The 14820-nt window shown below is 40.6% G+C and overlaps 3 protein-coding genes and 1 non-coding gene across 6 annotated transcripts in view; all 4 read left to right on the top strand.

Annotated features, from left to right (window-relative positions):
* Window positions 1-1929: 1929 nt before the first annotated feature.
* LOC137785845 (syntaxin-11-like) lies at window positions 1930-3406 on the top strand. The gene has a single exon (XM_068577371.1). It carries the CDS (start codon window positions 1983-1985, stop codon window positions 2877-2879), a length of 897 nt encoding a protein of 298 aa, XP_068433472.1. The 5' UTR covers window positions 1930-1982; the 3' UTR covers window positions 2880-3406.
* Window positions 3407-5428: 2022 nt separating this feature from the next.
* Window positions 5429-6331, top strand: LOC137786030 (syntaxin-11-like). Its single transcript, XM_068577633.1, has one exon. It carries the CDS (start codon window positions 5429-5431, stop codon window positions 6329-6331), a length of 903 nt encoding a protein of 300 aa, XP_068433734.1.
* A 1820-nt stretch (window positions 6332-8151) lies between these two features.
* trnal-uaa (transfer RNA leucine (anticodon UAA)) lies at window positions 8152-8234 on the top strand. Its single transcript has one exon. It is a non-coding gene; the product is annotated as a tRNA-Leu (tRNA).
* A 3212-nt stretch (window positions 8235-11446) lies between these two features.
* Window positions 11447-14820, top strand: part of utrn (utrophin) — a 162729-nt gene continuing 159355 nt past the window's right edge. For 2 of the 3 annotated variants that reach the window (XM_068577619.1, XM_068577612.1), the window contains exons 1-2: window positions 11461-11870; window positions 13673-13813. In XM_068577619.1, the coding sequence (XP_068433720.1) occupies window positions 13741-13813 (73 nt within the window). In that variant the 5' untranslated portion in view covers window positions 11461-11870; window positions 13673-13740. Of the gene's footprint in view, window positions 11871-13672; window positions 13814-14820 lie in introns of all 3 variants that reach the window. The other variant, XM_068577613.1, reaches the window with a different exon arrangement.

Below are 14820 nucleotides of genomic sequence, written 5' to 3'. Positions count from 1 at the left end.
TGTGTTACTACATTCAATGTAGTAACACAAAGCACAGGCTCTACACAGGAGGAAGCACAGCAGGCACTCAATTGCTCTTCAGCGGGCCTAATTAACATGACCAGCAGTAGCTGAAAAAAAAGAAGCAGGAACTGCCTAAAAAGGGATAACCCATATTACCGTGTGACTTAACGTACTTGCAATTCAATGGATGCCCACAATAGTCAAAAACAAAGACTGTCACATGGGAATTAATATAATGTGATTGAACAGGCACCCTCTGACTGACTAGTGAGAGAACAAAAGGCATCCCCTGTATACTTATGATACACATCTTCCTTCAATCATTTGAAAAGGGTCCCACCCTGTCTGGCCATAACAGGCAACACCACTATTTGTTTAAATGATGGAATACTAATTTAGGCACCTTAACACGCGGGCTGCGTTGATTGACGTATTAATGAGAATGTGTTGGTATCACTCTCATCCAAAGTCGGATATAAATCCTTCCATGGCGGCTGTCGTTTCAGGGACAACGTTGACAAGTGTTGCATTTGCGACTCTCGTCAAAAAGAGTTGTCCTGGGCTTCCCTTTACATTTTATTAAATACAGCTTTATTAGAATAAATTAGGCCTGCGGGTTCAAACCGGCAGTCAGTTTTTATACACACTAGCTGCTCACACACCTCGTCCTATCCAGGTGACGCTCCTGAGACGCAGCGTCACACCAAAGGCCAAACCGACCGGGTTTCATTCCTGAAGTCCCAGCAGTACAGTCGTGTCGTGGCGCAATCCACCAACCTCACAGACCTACAGCTGAATACCAGTTCTGGCTCCTTACGGCCCTTTGTACGTGCTCACAGTCCGGAGCAGTCGACTTCATGACTGTAGCATGGTGCTGTGGCACCTCGGTCACCTTACATTAGAAGACAACGTTTGATAGCTGCGGACATCAGAGCACAACAGGTGAGGAGCTTTCCTTTGGGCTTGTGGGGAATGTTTCATCTCTCTACCCGGTGAGTGTTGTGCTTGCATAAAATGTGTACGTATTTCATTTATCTTTTTTTTTTTTTATAGCTTTTATATTGTTTACAAAAATCCCTACCTGTAGGTGCCCACAACATGCCTGTATGTATCCTGCTACCAATAATTCAGATACTTGTTTAACCACTAGACTGAGCCAGCATCTGATTAATTATTATAAAAGTAGTGTTTTTCAGTATTGTAACAATGACTTCCAAACTGATGACCAGAAGCCATTGATTCAATATAAATATCTGTAAATCTTTGTTTTATACATTGGATTTCAACTTATTTATGGTCTGTTTTGAACATAGATACTATTATTCCTATAGCTGAAATAGGAAGACTACAACAAGATCAAGAAGGATTCCCTCAAGTTTGGGAACCTCTGTTTGAGAAGCCTTTTAAAAAACCTAATGATGTCACCACCTCAATATTTTTACATAGGAGTATTACTCAAAATTGAAGATCCAAGATGTTTCCGTATCTGCTGAGTCTTATGCTCCACTTAGGTAAAAAGTCAAAATGCCTGTCTAAATAAAGACAGCAGACAGATAACAAGTTAAAAGAACTAGTCTGGTGAGGAACCACACATTTGATTATTCTTTGGAGAACCTGTTAAGCCAGTGTTGGGTGGATGACGGCTGAGAAAGGAAAAGGCTTGGAAACAGGTATGCCAGCTTAAATGAGACACTGGGTGTGTTTAAACTTGCAAATGTTTTCTGTTTAGATCTTGAATGCCATCTGTGTTCCTTTTTTGCCTTTATTAAGCCATATAAAGGAATATCTAATATACCATCAAAAAGGTTTTATTCATGAGCGGTGAATTTAAATATTTGCTGTTGTTGTTGTTGTTTACTCTTTTAGGTCAGCCATCTTTAATGAGTCACCTTTACCAATGTGTGTTGGAAGAGAAAAGATAACCGGACAAAGAAAATCTTCTAGACATCTGTAGCCTTCCTTTATTTTCCAGCCTAACCATGAGGGACAGACTGAGCAACCTGCAGGAAATGTCCAACGACCACGTGGAACAGATGGAGTATGCAGACTCCACCGTCTCCGAGACCCTAAGCAACGTGGACCTGGAGGAGGAGCTGTCCCATGAGGCGGTGGTGTTCGACAACAGCCCTGCTCTGGAGGGGATCTTTTCCCAGTCGCAGGATATCCACAGAGAGATCCAGCTCATCCGCGTGGAGATTAAAAGGCTCCGTGAGCAGAACTCTCGCATGGTCAAGGGGGTCACCACCATGAGCACTATCAAAAGGGACTCCAACGCTATTGGTGCTGACATAAAAGCTCGGGCTGAGGATGTGCTGGTACGCCTGCGGGAAATGGACGGCACAGCCCACAAGCTCGAAGCAGAACATGGCTCAAATTCTGCCATCACGCGCATTGCTAGAACCCAGTATGCTTGCCTCAGCAACAGTTTCCGAGATGCCATGTTTGACTACAATGCGGCCGAGATGAGTCATCGGGAGAACTGTAAAGCTCAGATCCAGAGGCAGATGGAGATAGTGGGACGTGAGGTGACAGGAGAGGAGGTGGAGGAGATGATTGAGAAAGGTCAGTGGAACATCTTTAATGACAACGTGATGGCTGAAGGTAAAACGGCTCGATCAGCTCTGTCCCAGATTGAGAAACGTCATCAAGAGTTGGTGGACCTGGAGACCCGTATCAATGGCATCCATGAGATCTTCCTGGACGTCGCCCTGCTGGTGGAGGAGCAGGGCCCCATGCTGACCACCATCCAAACCAACGTTCAGAAAACCGACGAAGGCATACAGGAGGCCCTCGTCAAACTCGGCAGGGCCAAACGCCATGACAATAACAACCCCTTTAAAAAGATGTTTTGCAGCTGTTTCCCATGTGTCGACTGATGACCGTACAGAGATGGTAGAGGGACAGAAAAATATGCAATGTCCTGTCTAGACAAAGACGAGGGGGCAATCCAAAGGACAATAAGCATTTTCTGGATGTATCATTAGAACTTCTTATTGTCACAAAGACTTTATCAGCGTGGCCTGTAGAGCTATTGCATAATCTTTTCAAGAAGGTAAAATGTAGGTTTCACAGAACGGTTTAAACTATGTGTCTAGATTGAGAGACAAGGGTAAAGTATTTTAAATTGTTAAAAAGTGATCCATTGATCACAGGTATCACAAATCAGAGTTCATCCCCCATAAGGTGGCATGCAGACCTGAAAATATTGTTTAAGGTTTTGTAGCCTGCTGATTTTCTGCATTCAAAATTCATAGAGAAGTTTCAGGTTTAGGATGGGCAAGCTGTCTGACCGGGTGGTTTCAGATGCAGTAAACTAAAACCTAATACCTCTTATTATATACAAGTTAATTCACACAATTGTTATCTAAGATTAAATTATTTTGTCTGATACGACTCAAAGGAATTGTACAGTTTAGTGGTTCTTGATTAGATTGTAAGTATTTTTGTACAATACTATATAAACATCTAAATTATAAAATTGGTTTGGTTGAAAGTAAGCAGCCATTCACATTCCCAAAATCCCCTACTGTTTTTTAATATTTCCTGTCTCGTTTGAGGACACTTGAATGTGATGTACACTTAATCTGTTACTTTTAACTGCTATTTTATGAATATAATACCTTTCTTTTGTGGTGTCATGTATATTACATAAACGGTTATATTAAAATCAATGTGTGTGGCTTTATTTTGTTAAAACATTACATTTACATTAACATATGAAAATAAAGACCTGTTGAAACATAATTAAGATGGCATTTAGTATAAACACATTTTCTTAATTTGAAATGATCAGTTACTGACTCAAAAGGGGTTGAGCTAACTAGTAAATAGCTCACTCAGGTGTGATTCATTTAATACCTGGAATCCCAAGCATATATATCAGGATCTCCATCCAGGCTTAGACCTTCTGAATGATCCTCAGCCTTCCCACCTGAGTGGCCCCTCAGACACACACATACTTACACAGGCGTCATCACTTACCAAACGTATAGCAGCTTGTGTTGCATTAGCCCAGTGGAGTGCTGTCAAATAGTTAAAGAGAAAGTTCTCACCAAAATGCTAAATGCATGTTTTTCCAGATACAGGTAAAGCTATTTCTCAATCTATGTTTTGTTTTGTAGATATTGTCAATAGAGAGGTTTTCCTTCCCTCCAAAACATATAATGGGATATGTGCTTAAAATGCCATCAATTATGTATTTTTTAAACTCAAGTCTATTTCTAGAAATCATGACCTGGCTACTTACTATAATACTCACACCTTTTTGTAAGCAGTTTCACCTGAAACTTTATTTGTTTTAATCATGATCTCAGTCAAATTCCTCACATTTTTTCAACAACTTTCTTGTGAACATTTATCCTGAATGCATCATTCGACAGGAATGTAGTCTTACTCACATGCTGTCTGTCTGAAGTGACAAGAAAAAGTACCAAAAACAATGGGTCTTCCTTCAAGGAAGTATTGTGTGTTGCAGTGGGAAGGCCCATGTCTGTCAGCTGGGAAGGGGTGGCAGTCACACGCACGCTGAACACATAGCAGACGGATAACTTCCTTCATCAGAATAAAAAGATGTGTTTTCCAAACGCCTTGGACCAAACAAATCAGCCTGGTACACTTTGAAGAGATTTTATTGCTTTCTGATTTCGTGGGACCTTGTCACAAGAGGTAAGGCCCTTTGAGGTGATAGTTGAGTTGTTCATAACTTTTCTTATGCGGCGCAGAGGCACCTGGAGACAAGTAGATAATTGGACCTAATCAGTGTAAAGGAAGAGCTGATTCAATGACTTTCAAGAAGATGAGATTTAGATGTGTGTCCTTACATTGTGACTGCTTTTAAAATATTGGTTTTGTACTAATATGGTATGAGGAAATAGGTTTTCTGTGTCCGGACTTGGACTGTATGAACTATTTAACAGCAGAGATTTAGGCAAGCACCAGCATTTTTAAATATGTTGTGCAGTGTGTGATTGACAAAATGAATGTACTGAAACAAATACGGTGCAATAATTTCTTTTGCCGTAACCCCGCTTTCAAAGGAAATGTCTATTTTTCAACAAGATATTGTCTTCCTTGTTCCTGGTTTGAAAAAAACAACAACTCCTTTAAGCCTTGACTGTCATTGTCATTCATCTCAGAAAGAAAACCTACTGCAGATAAACTAGTCATTGTTGCTGTAGTGGTATAACGCTGACATGTTGGCTTTGGGTAAATGAACTATGACTCTGCACATGATGTCATCAAGGTACTCAATGTTTAATGTAATTTTATTATATTGTATGGGGCCATCACTTTAAGTAGCATTGTACCATAATGAGAGTGCCTACCACCCAACATGTAGAACACATGCAATACTAATTTTGCATTATGAATTTCATCTATTTTCATAATAACCAAGACTTGTTTTGCACTGGTCTTTCAGGCAAAAATGAGGGACATGCTGGAGAGGCTGCAGACCATTAGTGAGGAGCAAGAGGACTACGATCCAGAGTTAAATGGACCTGAGTATGACGTAGACAAGGTGACATTGTCTCAACAGACGGTAATGTTTGAGAACACAGCCACTATGGACAACATCCTGAAAGAGGCCCACTCCATACGCAAGGAGATCTCCCTGCTCCAATTAGAGGTGCAGCGTCTGGCCATAAATAACGAACGCTATGGCACCTCTGTGCGGCGTCTCACCCTACTCAAAAAGGACTCCGACTCGATTGCCAGGGGCATCCAGCAACATGGGGGGGCTCTGTATGTCCGCCTTCAGGCCCTGGGTAGGGAGAGCAGCCAGCTTGAGGAAAAAGAAGGTCTTAACTCTGCTGTTAGTCGCATTGCCCGAACTCAGTACGACACGCTGTCCCGTTCCTTCCAAGAAACCATGAGTAACTACAATGAGGCGGAGGAGATGCAGAGGAATACATGCCGGCAGAGGATCCAGAGGCAGGCCTCCATACTGGGGTCTGACATCACAGATGACCAGCTGGACGTGATGGTGGACAAAGGTGGTGAAGGATGGGCAGAGCTGTCCCAGAGCCTGCAGACCGAAGGTGCACGCTCGTCCCGTTGGGCGATGTGCGAGATCAAAGGCAGACACAAGGAGCTGGTGGAGCTGGAGGTCCGGCTGAAGGAGGTCCATGAACTATTCCTGGACATGGCCGTGCTGGTGGAGGAGCAAGGATCCATGATTAATAACATCGAGGCTAATGTGTGTGGCACAGAAGAATATACTGAGAAAATTAATGTTTACATTAAGAGGGCCCTGCAGTACAAAAGGAAGAATCCTTTTCAACAATGTTGTCCCTGTCTACCCTGTTGGAATCATGACCAACTCGTTTAGGGTTTATTTTAAATTTATGCAATTTTATGGATGATTAAAAAATTCAATAAACATTTAACTGTGTAAAAAGTTATAAGCTAAAAAGAGATGTTACACAATGTGTTTTGTTCATAATGAATTGAGACTTTGCATGCACACGCATAAGGACAAAATGTAAGACAAACAGTTTTGCTGTTGAACAGCAGAACACTGTATTTCCGTAATTGAGACATAAGACCATGTTCAACGTTACCAGCTGTCCAAAACATAATCTACACTTAAATAATTTATGTGAGTCAGAGTATTATTTGTTAACAAGTACTCATTGTGTTGAAATCAAAAGAAAAAAATGTATCCGCTTTGAGGCTCTTTAGTTACTTGTCCACAGAGGTATTTTGCCAGATATGTATAGAAGGAAAAACAAATCACACCTTTTGTTTTAGTGCGTTCAACATGTTGTCTCTGTAAATCCACTTCATAAACATGTCATGTGCTCAAATGACAAAATCCCTTTGTGTCTGTGTGGGGTCATCCTGATTGCTGATGACACCATCTGATGTAGAAGGTGGATGCTGATAGGATGCAGTCTGTACTTGAAGGATGAGTCCACAAGCAGTATGTCAGATGAGATATCCATAGAGCAGATTAGTGGAGCAGCTTTACTGATGAGGGATGATGGGTCTGGAAACTCACTGACGTGGCCTTTGGTGGCTGATAAAGCAAAGCGACCAAATGCACACACCACTCTTAAACTTGTATCTGAATCATGTAAAGTAATCTGAAATTCATACAAATAAAAACTCCAACTTTTAACTGAACTTAAGGTCTGTAGAGTTTCAAGTGCATCTGCTATTGCATAATTAAGTTGGAAAAGGGCAAGACGAGAGCTCAGTTTTAGGTCGACTGTAAGCAGTTTGAAATGTAACTTTTTGTTTTGCATCTGAATGGCATCACATTTTGGGGAAACCAAAATAATATAAATATGTTATTTAGATTTCACATTTTTCCTACTACCTAAATTTCCTAATTTGTTTACAGTTGTGCCAATTGACTAGAAAACATGTTAACTTCCACACTCTACCCTCGCCTTGGATTACCACAGGAATTTAGTTTTTACTCAAGTCCATAATGAATATCAGCAATTACTTTGTAGTCTTCATGTGTAATCATCGCCAACATGCTACTAGTCCACATACAATGGTGCAATGGTTGTGCAAAGTAAAACATGGTGGAACTGAATGTGACCACCGGTCCGTTGTCGTGGCTTCTTCGGCTTTCTTCATGGGGGGTAAAGGGAGCTGTGAGCTCGAACAGAAATCACACTTTTGGCCATGTTTGACCATTACATCCAAATTGATCGGATTCATGATATTTGAAACTACAAACAACACGGAAGTTACAGGCACGGTTCATGTAACGAACATCCTAAAGTCAGCCCAGCTATCTAAGATTAGCTCGCGCTGGTTCCAAGTCATCTTCAAAATTGCAGGAATAAGACACAACTTGACGCCTCTAAATGAGCTGTGTAACGTTTTAGTGTTCGTCCTGGTGGATGTTGCTAACGCTGATCCCAGCTGAATAGTGGCTTCTGTCGCTAGTTAGTTGTCCACGAGCGTGGCATTAGCAAGATCGCTCCAGATTTCCACCGTGCACATTAGCTGCTAGCTTACACGTTAGCTGCGAGCTGCGCGAGCAACATAGCTCTCCCCAGAATGACTTAGTTCTATTTAGAACGAACATTGTTGATATAACTCCGTCGGCGTTCAAAAGTAAAACACGTAAACGTCATACAACTATGAGTAGATTTATATAGTTAAGAAATAGCAATATGCGGTGTATACACCAGGATGGCCGAGTGGTTAAGGCGTTGGACTTAAGATCCAATGGACATATGTCCGCGTGGGTTCGAACCCCACTCCTGGTATAGCTTTTGCTATACTGCAAAGTGACACTCATTATATATGAAGAATGTTTGATAAAGACGAACCCTGAAACCCTGGCGTAATACAACTGTGTATACACTTAGTTCGGATGAGGAGGCTGATATAACTTTATGCTTGTATGGAAGGCATGCCAATGTAAAATCTGATTTTTTTTTTGCTAAGATATGGAATAATAAAAACAATATAATCCACAAATAGTGGTCACATGACAAACGTGAACACATTGATGAAAAGACTGCTCCTTTGTTGTGATATTGTAATGATTACTCTTCTAGTGTGATCAACAAAGGCACTTTAACTGCCCTTCTTTATAACACTTTTCCAATTTCTTTAGTAGTCTACTTTCATTTATGTTTTTGAAACTCTTGTTGTAAAATTATTTTGATTAGTCAAAACTGGCAACAAAGTAGTGCTGATAGCACAATAATGCTAAATAATCGGGTACAAGCCCACCTTATGGTGGTTCATACAGTTAATTAAAGTAGCAATAGATTTGGCATATTTGGTGAATATGCCTGTGCGATAATACCAAATTAATTTCAACTAAATTGATTGTGGTGAATTTGGTCATACAACTATGAATATCTGTTGTTTTATGTTGCATTTATTTAGTTAAGTCCTCCAGCTAATGTGGCCTTTAGGAGTAGGTACACTTTTTAGGCAGAAGAGGGCACTCTCACCCTGCTTTGTAGTCTCTGGGCTGAAATCCAACTTTGGCTCATTGAAGGCCTACACACTCTAACCCCTATAATTTCAGCAAGGGCAATGCCCTCATGGAAACCCAGTCATCTGCATCTGCCACAGGAAAAGCTTCTCAGATAGAAATAGCTGTAACTCTTTGAAAGTAGCATTCAAATGTTTGTTGCACTGTAGTCACATGGATACAAGTGTGAATGTAAAATACGCTTTTTAAAAGTTCCTTTACCCATTGAAATTACATGTAGGTATTCTGCGCTGCAGTGCTTACAAACAATACATGTAAACATCTATAACTTGTGTCAAGGTTCTGGGACAAATTGTGGTAGATGTGCATAAGGCAGTTCTTACTAGAGTAAAATGTCCTTATTTTACTCAATAATCTATTTTAACATGTCAGTGAACCGTAAGTGAGCATTCCCCTCTCGCCGCTCAATAAATATGTTGTCATTGGATAGGTGTTTGAGGCCTAAGAGAGCAGTAATTTGTGAACTTGAGCTTTTTTTCTTTGAGTTGTGGGAGGAAGCATCCACAAAAGAGCCCTGCCAACTGAGAAGAGGGAGGAGGGAAGGATGAGGCCCTACAATGGATGATCAACATCTCTGCTTCCCTAAAGCTCCAGAGACTCTTTCTAATAGGCCTTACTCTATTATTCAGTCCACTCTTGTTGCTTTTCAGGCCAACACATCACTCAATACAATAAGGTGAAACCTGAGATACGAGGTGGTGAAAGGGGTTATTGCAATAATATCTGTTGCTATCATTAAAGTAATTTATATTGGCACTGTTGTTTTTTGTACTATTCTTTAGTGATTACTTCCATCCACATTTAGTCCCATTTTAACGGTCAAGTTGTCTGCTCTTTCTTGTTTTTCTTTGCGTGTCATATACAATTTATTGTTACTACTATACACGTCTGACGTAATCACTTATTTCTTGCCATCTGCTAGTTTATTACATTAAAGAGTTGTACTTTTACGTTCATCTAATCATACATCTTTTTGCAGAATCATTGACATATAACACATATCAGTTATTAAAGTAGCCCCAACAGTGAATAAGGTAGTTTAAATTAACCTAAACATGACCTTTTTATATATCAATAATCATATTCCAATAAAGTATACTGTAGTAAAATACTGAAGTTAATTACATATTACTGACACTATCAACAGTATGTAATATAAGAAGGATATGAGCAGAAATTGAATATAATGTTTTATTATGTTAAAATTATTGTGTTTTCTTCACTTTAGAACAAGCCATTTATGTCTACATACGGAGTAGATAGATGCCTCTTTTCTGAACCAGCAGCAATGTTTCTACAGTAAACCAGAACGGACAAATAAAACTGTATTTAGGGCCATTTGCGTTTTGGCCACCGCGGTTCTCCGACACTCCGAGCACATGGGACAAGTTTCAATGGATTGCAATCTGCAACCTCACCACTAGATGCTACCAAACACTACACACTGTACTTTTAGGTGGATGTGTTGCTTAATGACTAATCCTGCTATGAGGATGGCATGCTTCAGATCGGATCTTACTCAAACACCAATTGCATGTGTCATGCTCAAACATAACTATTCTAATTAATAAATACAACTAGTACTAGCCAATGAGAGTCATAGCAGCATTCGTAATTTAGCGAGCTGCTCCCTATATATACATATATTTATTGGGCTCATGCTAAGTTGATGAAAACACAACCATTCAGGTGATTCTACAATTGTGTAAACATAGTTATGAATATTATATTCCATATGTCTGCTAAATAGATTCCCCTCAACATTGTGTTTTTAATGTTAGACTTTTTCTGTGATATTGCTACTTCTACCATAGCAAACTTACTTACTTTCACTGATGCAATATAGTATAGTGAAAAAATAAAATTTGTCACATTACACATGTTTGCAATGCAACATATATCTTGAGTAAATTGCTTTTTGTAAATAGTAAATTTAAGAACGCTGTGGTGTTTATACGTGGAAAGGTTTCGAAGACCCTCTGCCTAATAAACATTCCAGATATTATTCCACAGTTACGGTTTCTTGTAAAGTTTTGTGTTTCCCAGTGGGAATCACTGGTTTCGTTGATGTTACGTCACGTGACGCCCACCGCGCCATGTTTCCATCTCCGCGTCAGGAAAACTTTTACAGCCAGAGGGGAAAAAAACTCGAGATGAGTGTAAAGCCACCGAGAGGAAGCTTTGTGTTTCCGTTTGAAACTTTCACAATAAATTTAGTGGGCGCAACATGTATGGAGTAGCCTGCTTAAATGATGACTATTAAGAGTGAAACTGGAATCCATAGCAAATGTAATTATTACCTGAGTTGTGAAAATCTCAACACATGTTGTGTAAATAATTTAACATGTCATACAAGGAGGCAGGGTACTTGTTTATTTTGGCAGCCGCGAAGAAGCTTTTACTTTGAAGAACCTGTTCTAGGATTTCCGCTAGGTTCAAGCTAACTCGGTCGAGCTTAACGTCGCTTAGGCAGCAGGGAGAAAGAGTCAAGTAAGCAACAGAAACAAAGTTGTGGGACCCGAGTCCCGCAGTATCGCGGTGTTCACCCGTGTAACGTGATAACCATCTTTCTGTTTCCAAGCGACAGCCTGCCGTGTGTTTTAAAGACTACCGTAGTTGTGCGTTACGCTGCGTTGCAAAAAAAGGCGTCCCTTTTGGCACACTGTGGAGACTGGATGCGCGTGAGGACGCTTCTTTTTAGTCAGCTAACGCAGTTAAGAAGAAAAAGAAGAGAGCCTCGCTCCGAGTAGAACATGCCTTAGATTAATTGGATTAATGTACGTTACAAAACAAACTTTTCCCATACATTTTACGTCATTTGTGTATCCAGACTCTGCACGCGTTGGACTTGTTTTGAGGGAGCACGTCTTCTGACTCCTTGGTGACAGCGGAGGTGAGTGTCTGATTTGGATCCATGAAAATGCCTCGAGATCTAAATCGTTCACCGGACCCGTCATCGAGTCAACGGGACGCGACGTTGGTTGTGAAGTTAGACATTTGGGTGTAAAGTGGCGGTTAAAAGTTAAGAGGTCTTTCTTCGTTATCGTGAGGTCTTGTGCGGAGGTAGCGTGGGCTCTCAGTGTACATTGCCTGATGAAAAGTCACTCAGCCCTAAATACCTACGAGATAAAACATTAACTTCGATTGGTTTAAAAGTCCGTGTGTGTGTGTGTGTGTGTGTGTGTGTGTGTGTGTGTGTGTGTGTGTGTGTGTGTGTGTGTGTTGTGTAGCTTTATCATTGTGAGTTATTTTTTTCCCAGGAAGGCGATAATCTCGTCAAATTAATACAACACAGGAGTGCTTTACATGTATTAATCTCAAACCAAAGCACTGCCTATTGTCAGCTCATCTTCGAAATAAACAACACTGAAACTGCACCTGTGGAAGTTTTAAAGCTCCAATGACTTCTGGTTAGACTGGCTGAGTGTCTCCTCAAGTTATGGTTGTCAAAACTACTTCACTCCCAGTGAGAGGAACTGAAATTGTAAAGCCAGATAGACGGGACTGCCTTTTTCTTTAGTTCACAGTTGTTATTTTTGGGTCTTGCATCATCTCTCAAGAACTGTAACCCACCAAGCACTCCTTGATAAAACTGCGCATGCACTCCTTTCATGGTAAAAGCAAGCTATTTTGGGAGTGGACATGCTTGAGTTTTTAATGAAAGGATACCCTGATTCAAAACAGACTACAAGCATTAACTCTACACTAGAAAGCAGGTGCTAAAAAATGACCTGTGCGATGGCAGCACCAGCTGACCTATTCACAAAGTCAAACTTTGGAAATTATGACATAGGGTGTTTCATTTTTTGGCACTATACTGAAAGTTGAGCGCACATTCTATGATTTAAAATAAACACAGCGCCATTTGCAAATATCGGCACATGACGAGATGTTAAAATTTGAGGGTAATATGATATTTGATTATTCCCCAAGAGAGGAAACTCCCATCACTTGAGCTCATTACTTGGAACTTGCACCACTTACAATAACTCACAGTCCGGGGTCAGCTTCTCTGAACAGGGGCTGCATGATGATAAACCTGATCCCTTACCCTTCCTACACAATCACAGACCTCTGAAATCATTGTCAGGGTCCTAAATGAACTAAGCAGATAGTGACTAAGTGCAAATCATCCCACTGAATTTAGACTATATGTATTTTGAACTCTTACACTTAAGTGGAAAAACTTTGTAATGCAGCATGAAGATCAGCAGCGTCGGAAGAATACATTTGATTTGCCAAGCCTTTGACTGTGTATGATGGTTTGTGGGGACCAACCAAAGAAAAATGAGCACACTAAACAAATCTCTACGGTGGCTGACTCAATACTTCTTTTCACCTCCAATTAATGCTTTTCCAGACTTATTGCAGCATAAATGACTGATATGTATTTTACACATAAATCAATGCCCAGATTGTCAGTGAAGGCCTTGATACCAATTTGTTTCTACCTCAGAATTGTTCCGTGGACATGGAGGTGAAGTCTCAAACAGCTGTTAAGTGTTTTAATGATCAAGGTTGAGCCTCATGAAGCGTCAGATATTCCTGCGCGCTATGTGACCATGTTTGAATGTTTAGTGTGTAAAGCTCAAATGCATGTGACCCCTCGACTCTCCAGGCCTCATTTCGAGATTATGTTCTCTGTTAACTTCACATTAAAGCAGAAGGGAGCTTATGTTTTATTCTTATTTACAGGTGTGTCAAGAAGCCTGGAACTGTATCACCCAATTTGAGTGGATAACGCATTGAATCTATCAGCTACCATGGCGTCGCACGGTGACATCGCAGAGGGAGGAGCCAATGATGAGTTCAACGACATCATAAAGTGGAGATCTGGTATGTTTTTCGAGATTGCCGTGTTGAGTTTGTTTATCGTTCGATGCTCCATATTGGACACACCGCTTGCAGCGAGTGTGTGCGCATGTGTGCTAAACCGAAAGCTGTCAGATCATTTCGTGGTCTTTAGTGAATTTGACTCGTCTTCTTATTCGTACACTGTGAGAACTTTTTAGTCGTACGTGCATAAGAGCAGTCGCTGACAAGGAAACACTGACAGAGCCAGAAATTCTGTTGTGCATGGTTAACCTCAGTTCCCATGGAGGCAGGGGAAAAGAGACCGAGGCAAAGTAACAAAGGCACGAAGGGAACAGGAGAGATGGTTGATTGTAACACATTCGTAAAGGGAACGAGAAAGTCACAGGCAAGGTGACCAATGACAGCGGAGAAAACAGAAGACAAGAATGCAGGGATGGGTCTAGACTGAGCCACACCCCGGGATCCCTTTCTCTGTGGCTCATTCCATTCCATAGGTTCATCTTTTGTAGACGCACGAGACAGAGACAGACACACGAACAAGTTGTTGCTCTGGCAGGAGGAGCACATAATATCATATATTGAACCGGTTATTGTGTGTCCATCTCTGCTCACAGAAGAAATTTCTTGCTGGCTGTTGGAGGGACGATAAGAAGTGATTATGGGAGACGTGATGCTAAATGATGCTAAAAAAAATAAGTTCTTCTTCGCGAACATGACTTTAATCTAAAACTTGGCATTTCACACTCAAATAAATATATAGATACTTATATATTAGATCTAAACATACGAACAATTGCTAACAATGAGGATGATTTTTATCGTGAATTATTGAATGAATACTTCAATTCAAGTGTCATACACAAAAGTGGTATCCAGCCCACATCTTGAGTCTTGCCACTATATCACATTACATACAGAGGAAAATAGGAAAAACAAGCACGCGTGTGGTTCTTTATTCATCAGTGTCAAACACAGGATGTCAGACGTAAACGTAACAGAACTAAGCATCCAACACTGCTGTCCCTGTA

This window comes from Clinocottus analis, unplaced genomic scaffold (assembly GCF_023055335.1).
Source record: "Clinocottus analis isolate CAN_PGR_092001 unplaced genomic scaffold, fCliAna1.0.p SCAF_15, whole genome shotgun sequence".
Lineage (NCBI taxonomy): Eukaryota > Metazoa > Chordata > Actinopteri > Perciformes > Cottidae > Clinocottus > Clinocottus analis.
Note: the sequence above shows the minus strand (reverse complement) of the source record. Positions and strands in the feature narration are given on the sequence as shown.

Bases quoted from the DNA above. Each gene is read 5' to 3' on its own strand.
- LOC137785845 (XM_068577371.1), top strand. From the start codon at position 1,983: ATGAGGGACAGACTGAGCAACCTGCAGGAAATGTCCAACGACCACGTG.
- LOC137786030 (XM_068577633.1), top strand. From the start codon at position 5,429: ATGAGGGACATGCTGGAGAGGCTGCAGACCATTAGTGAGGAGCAAGAG.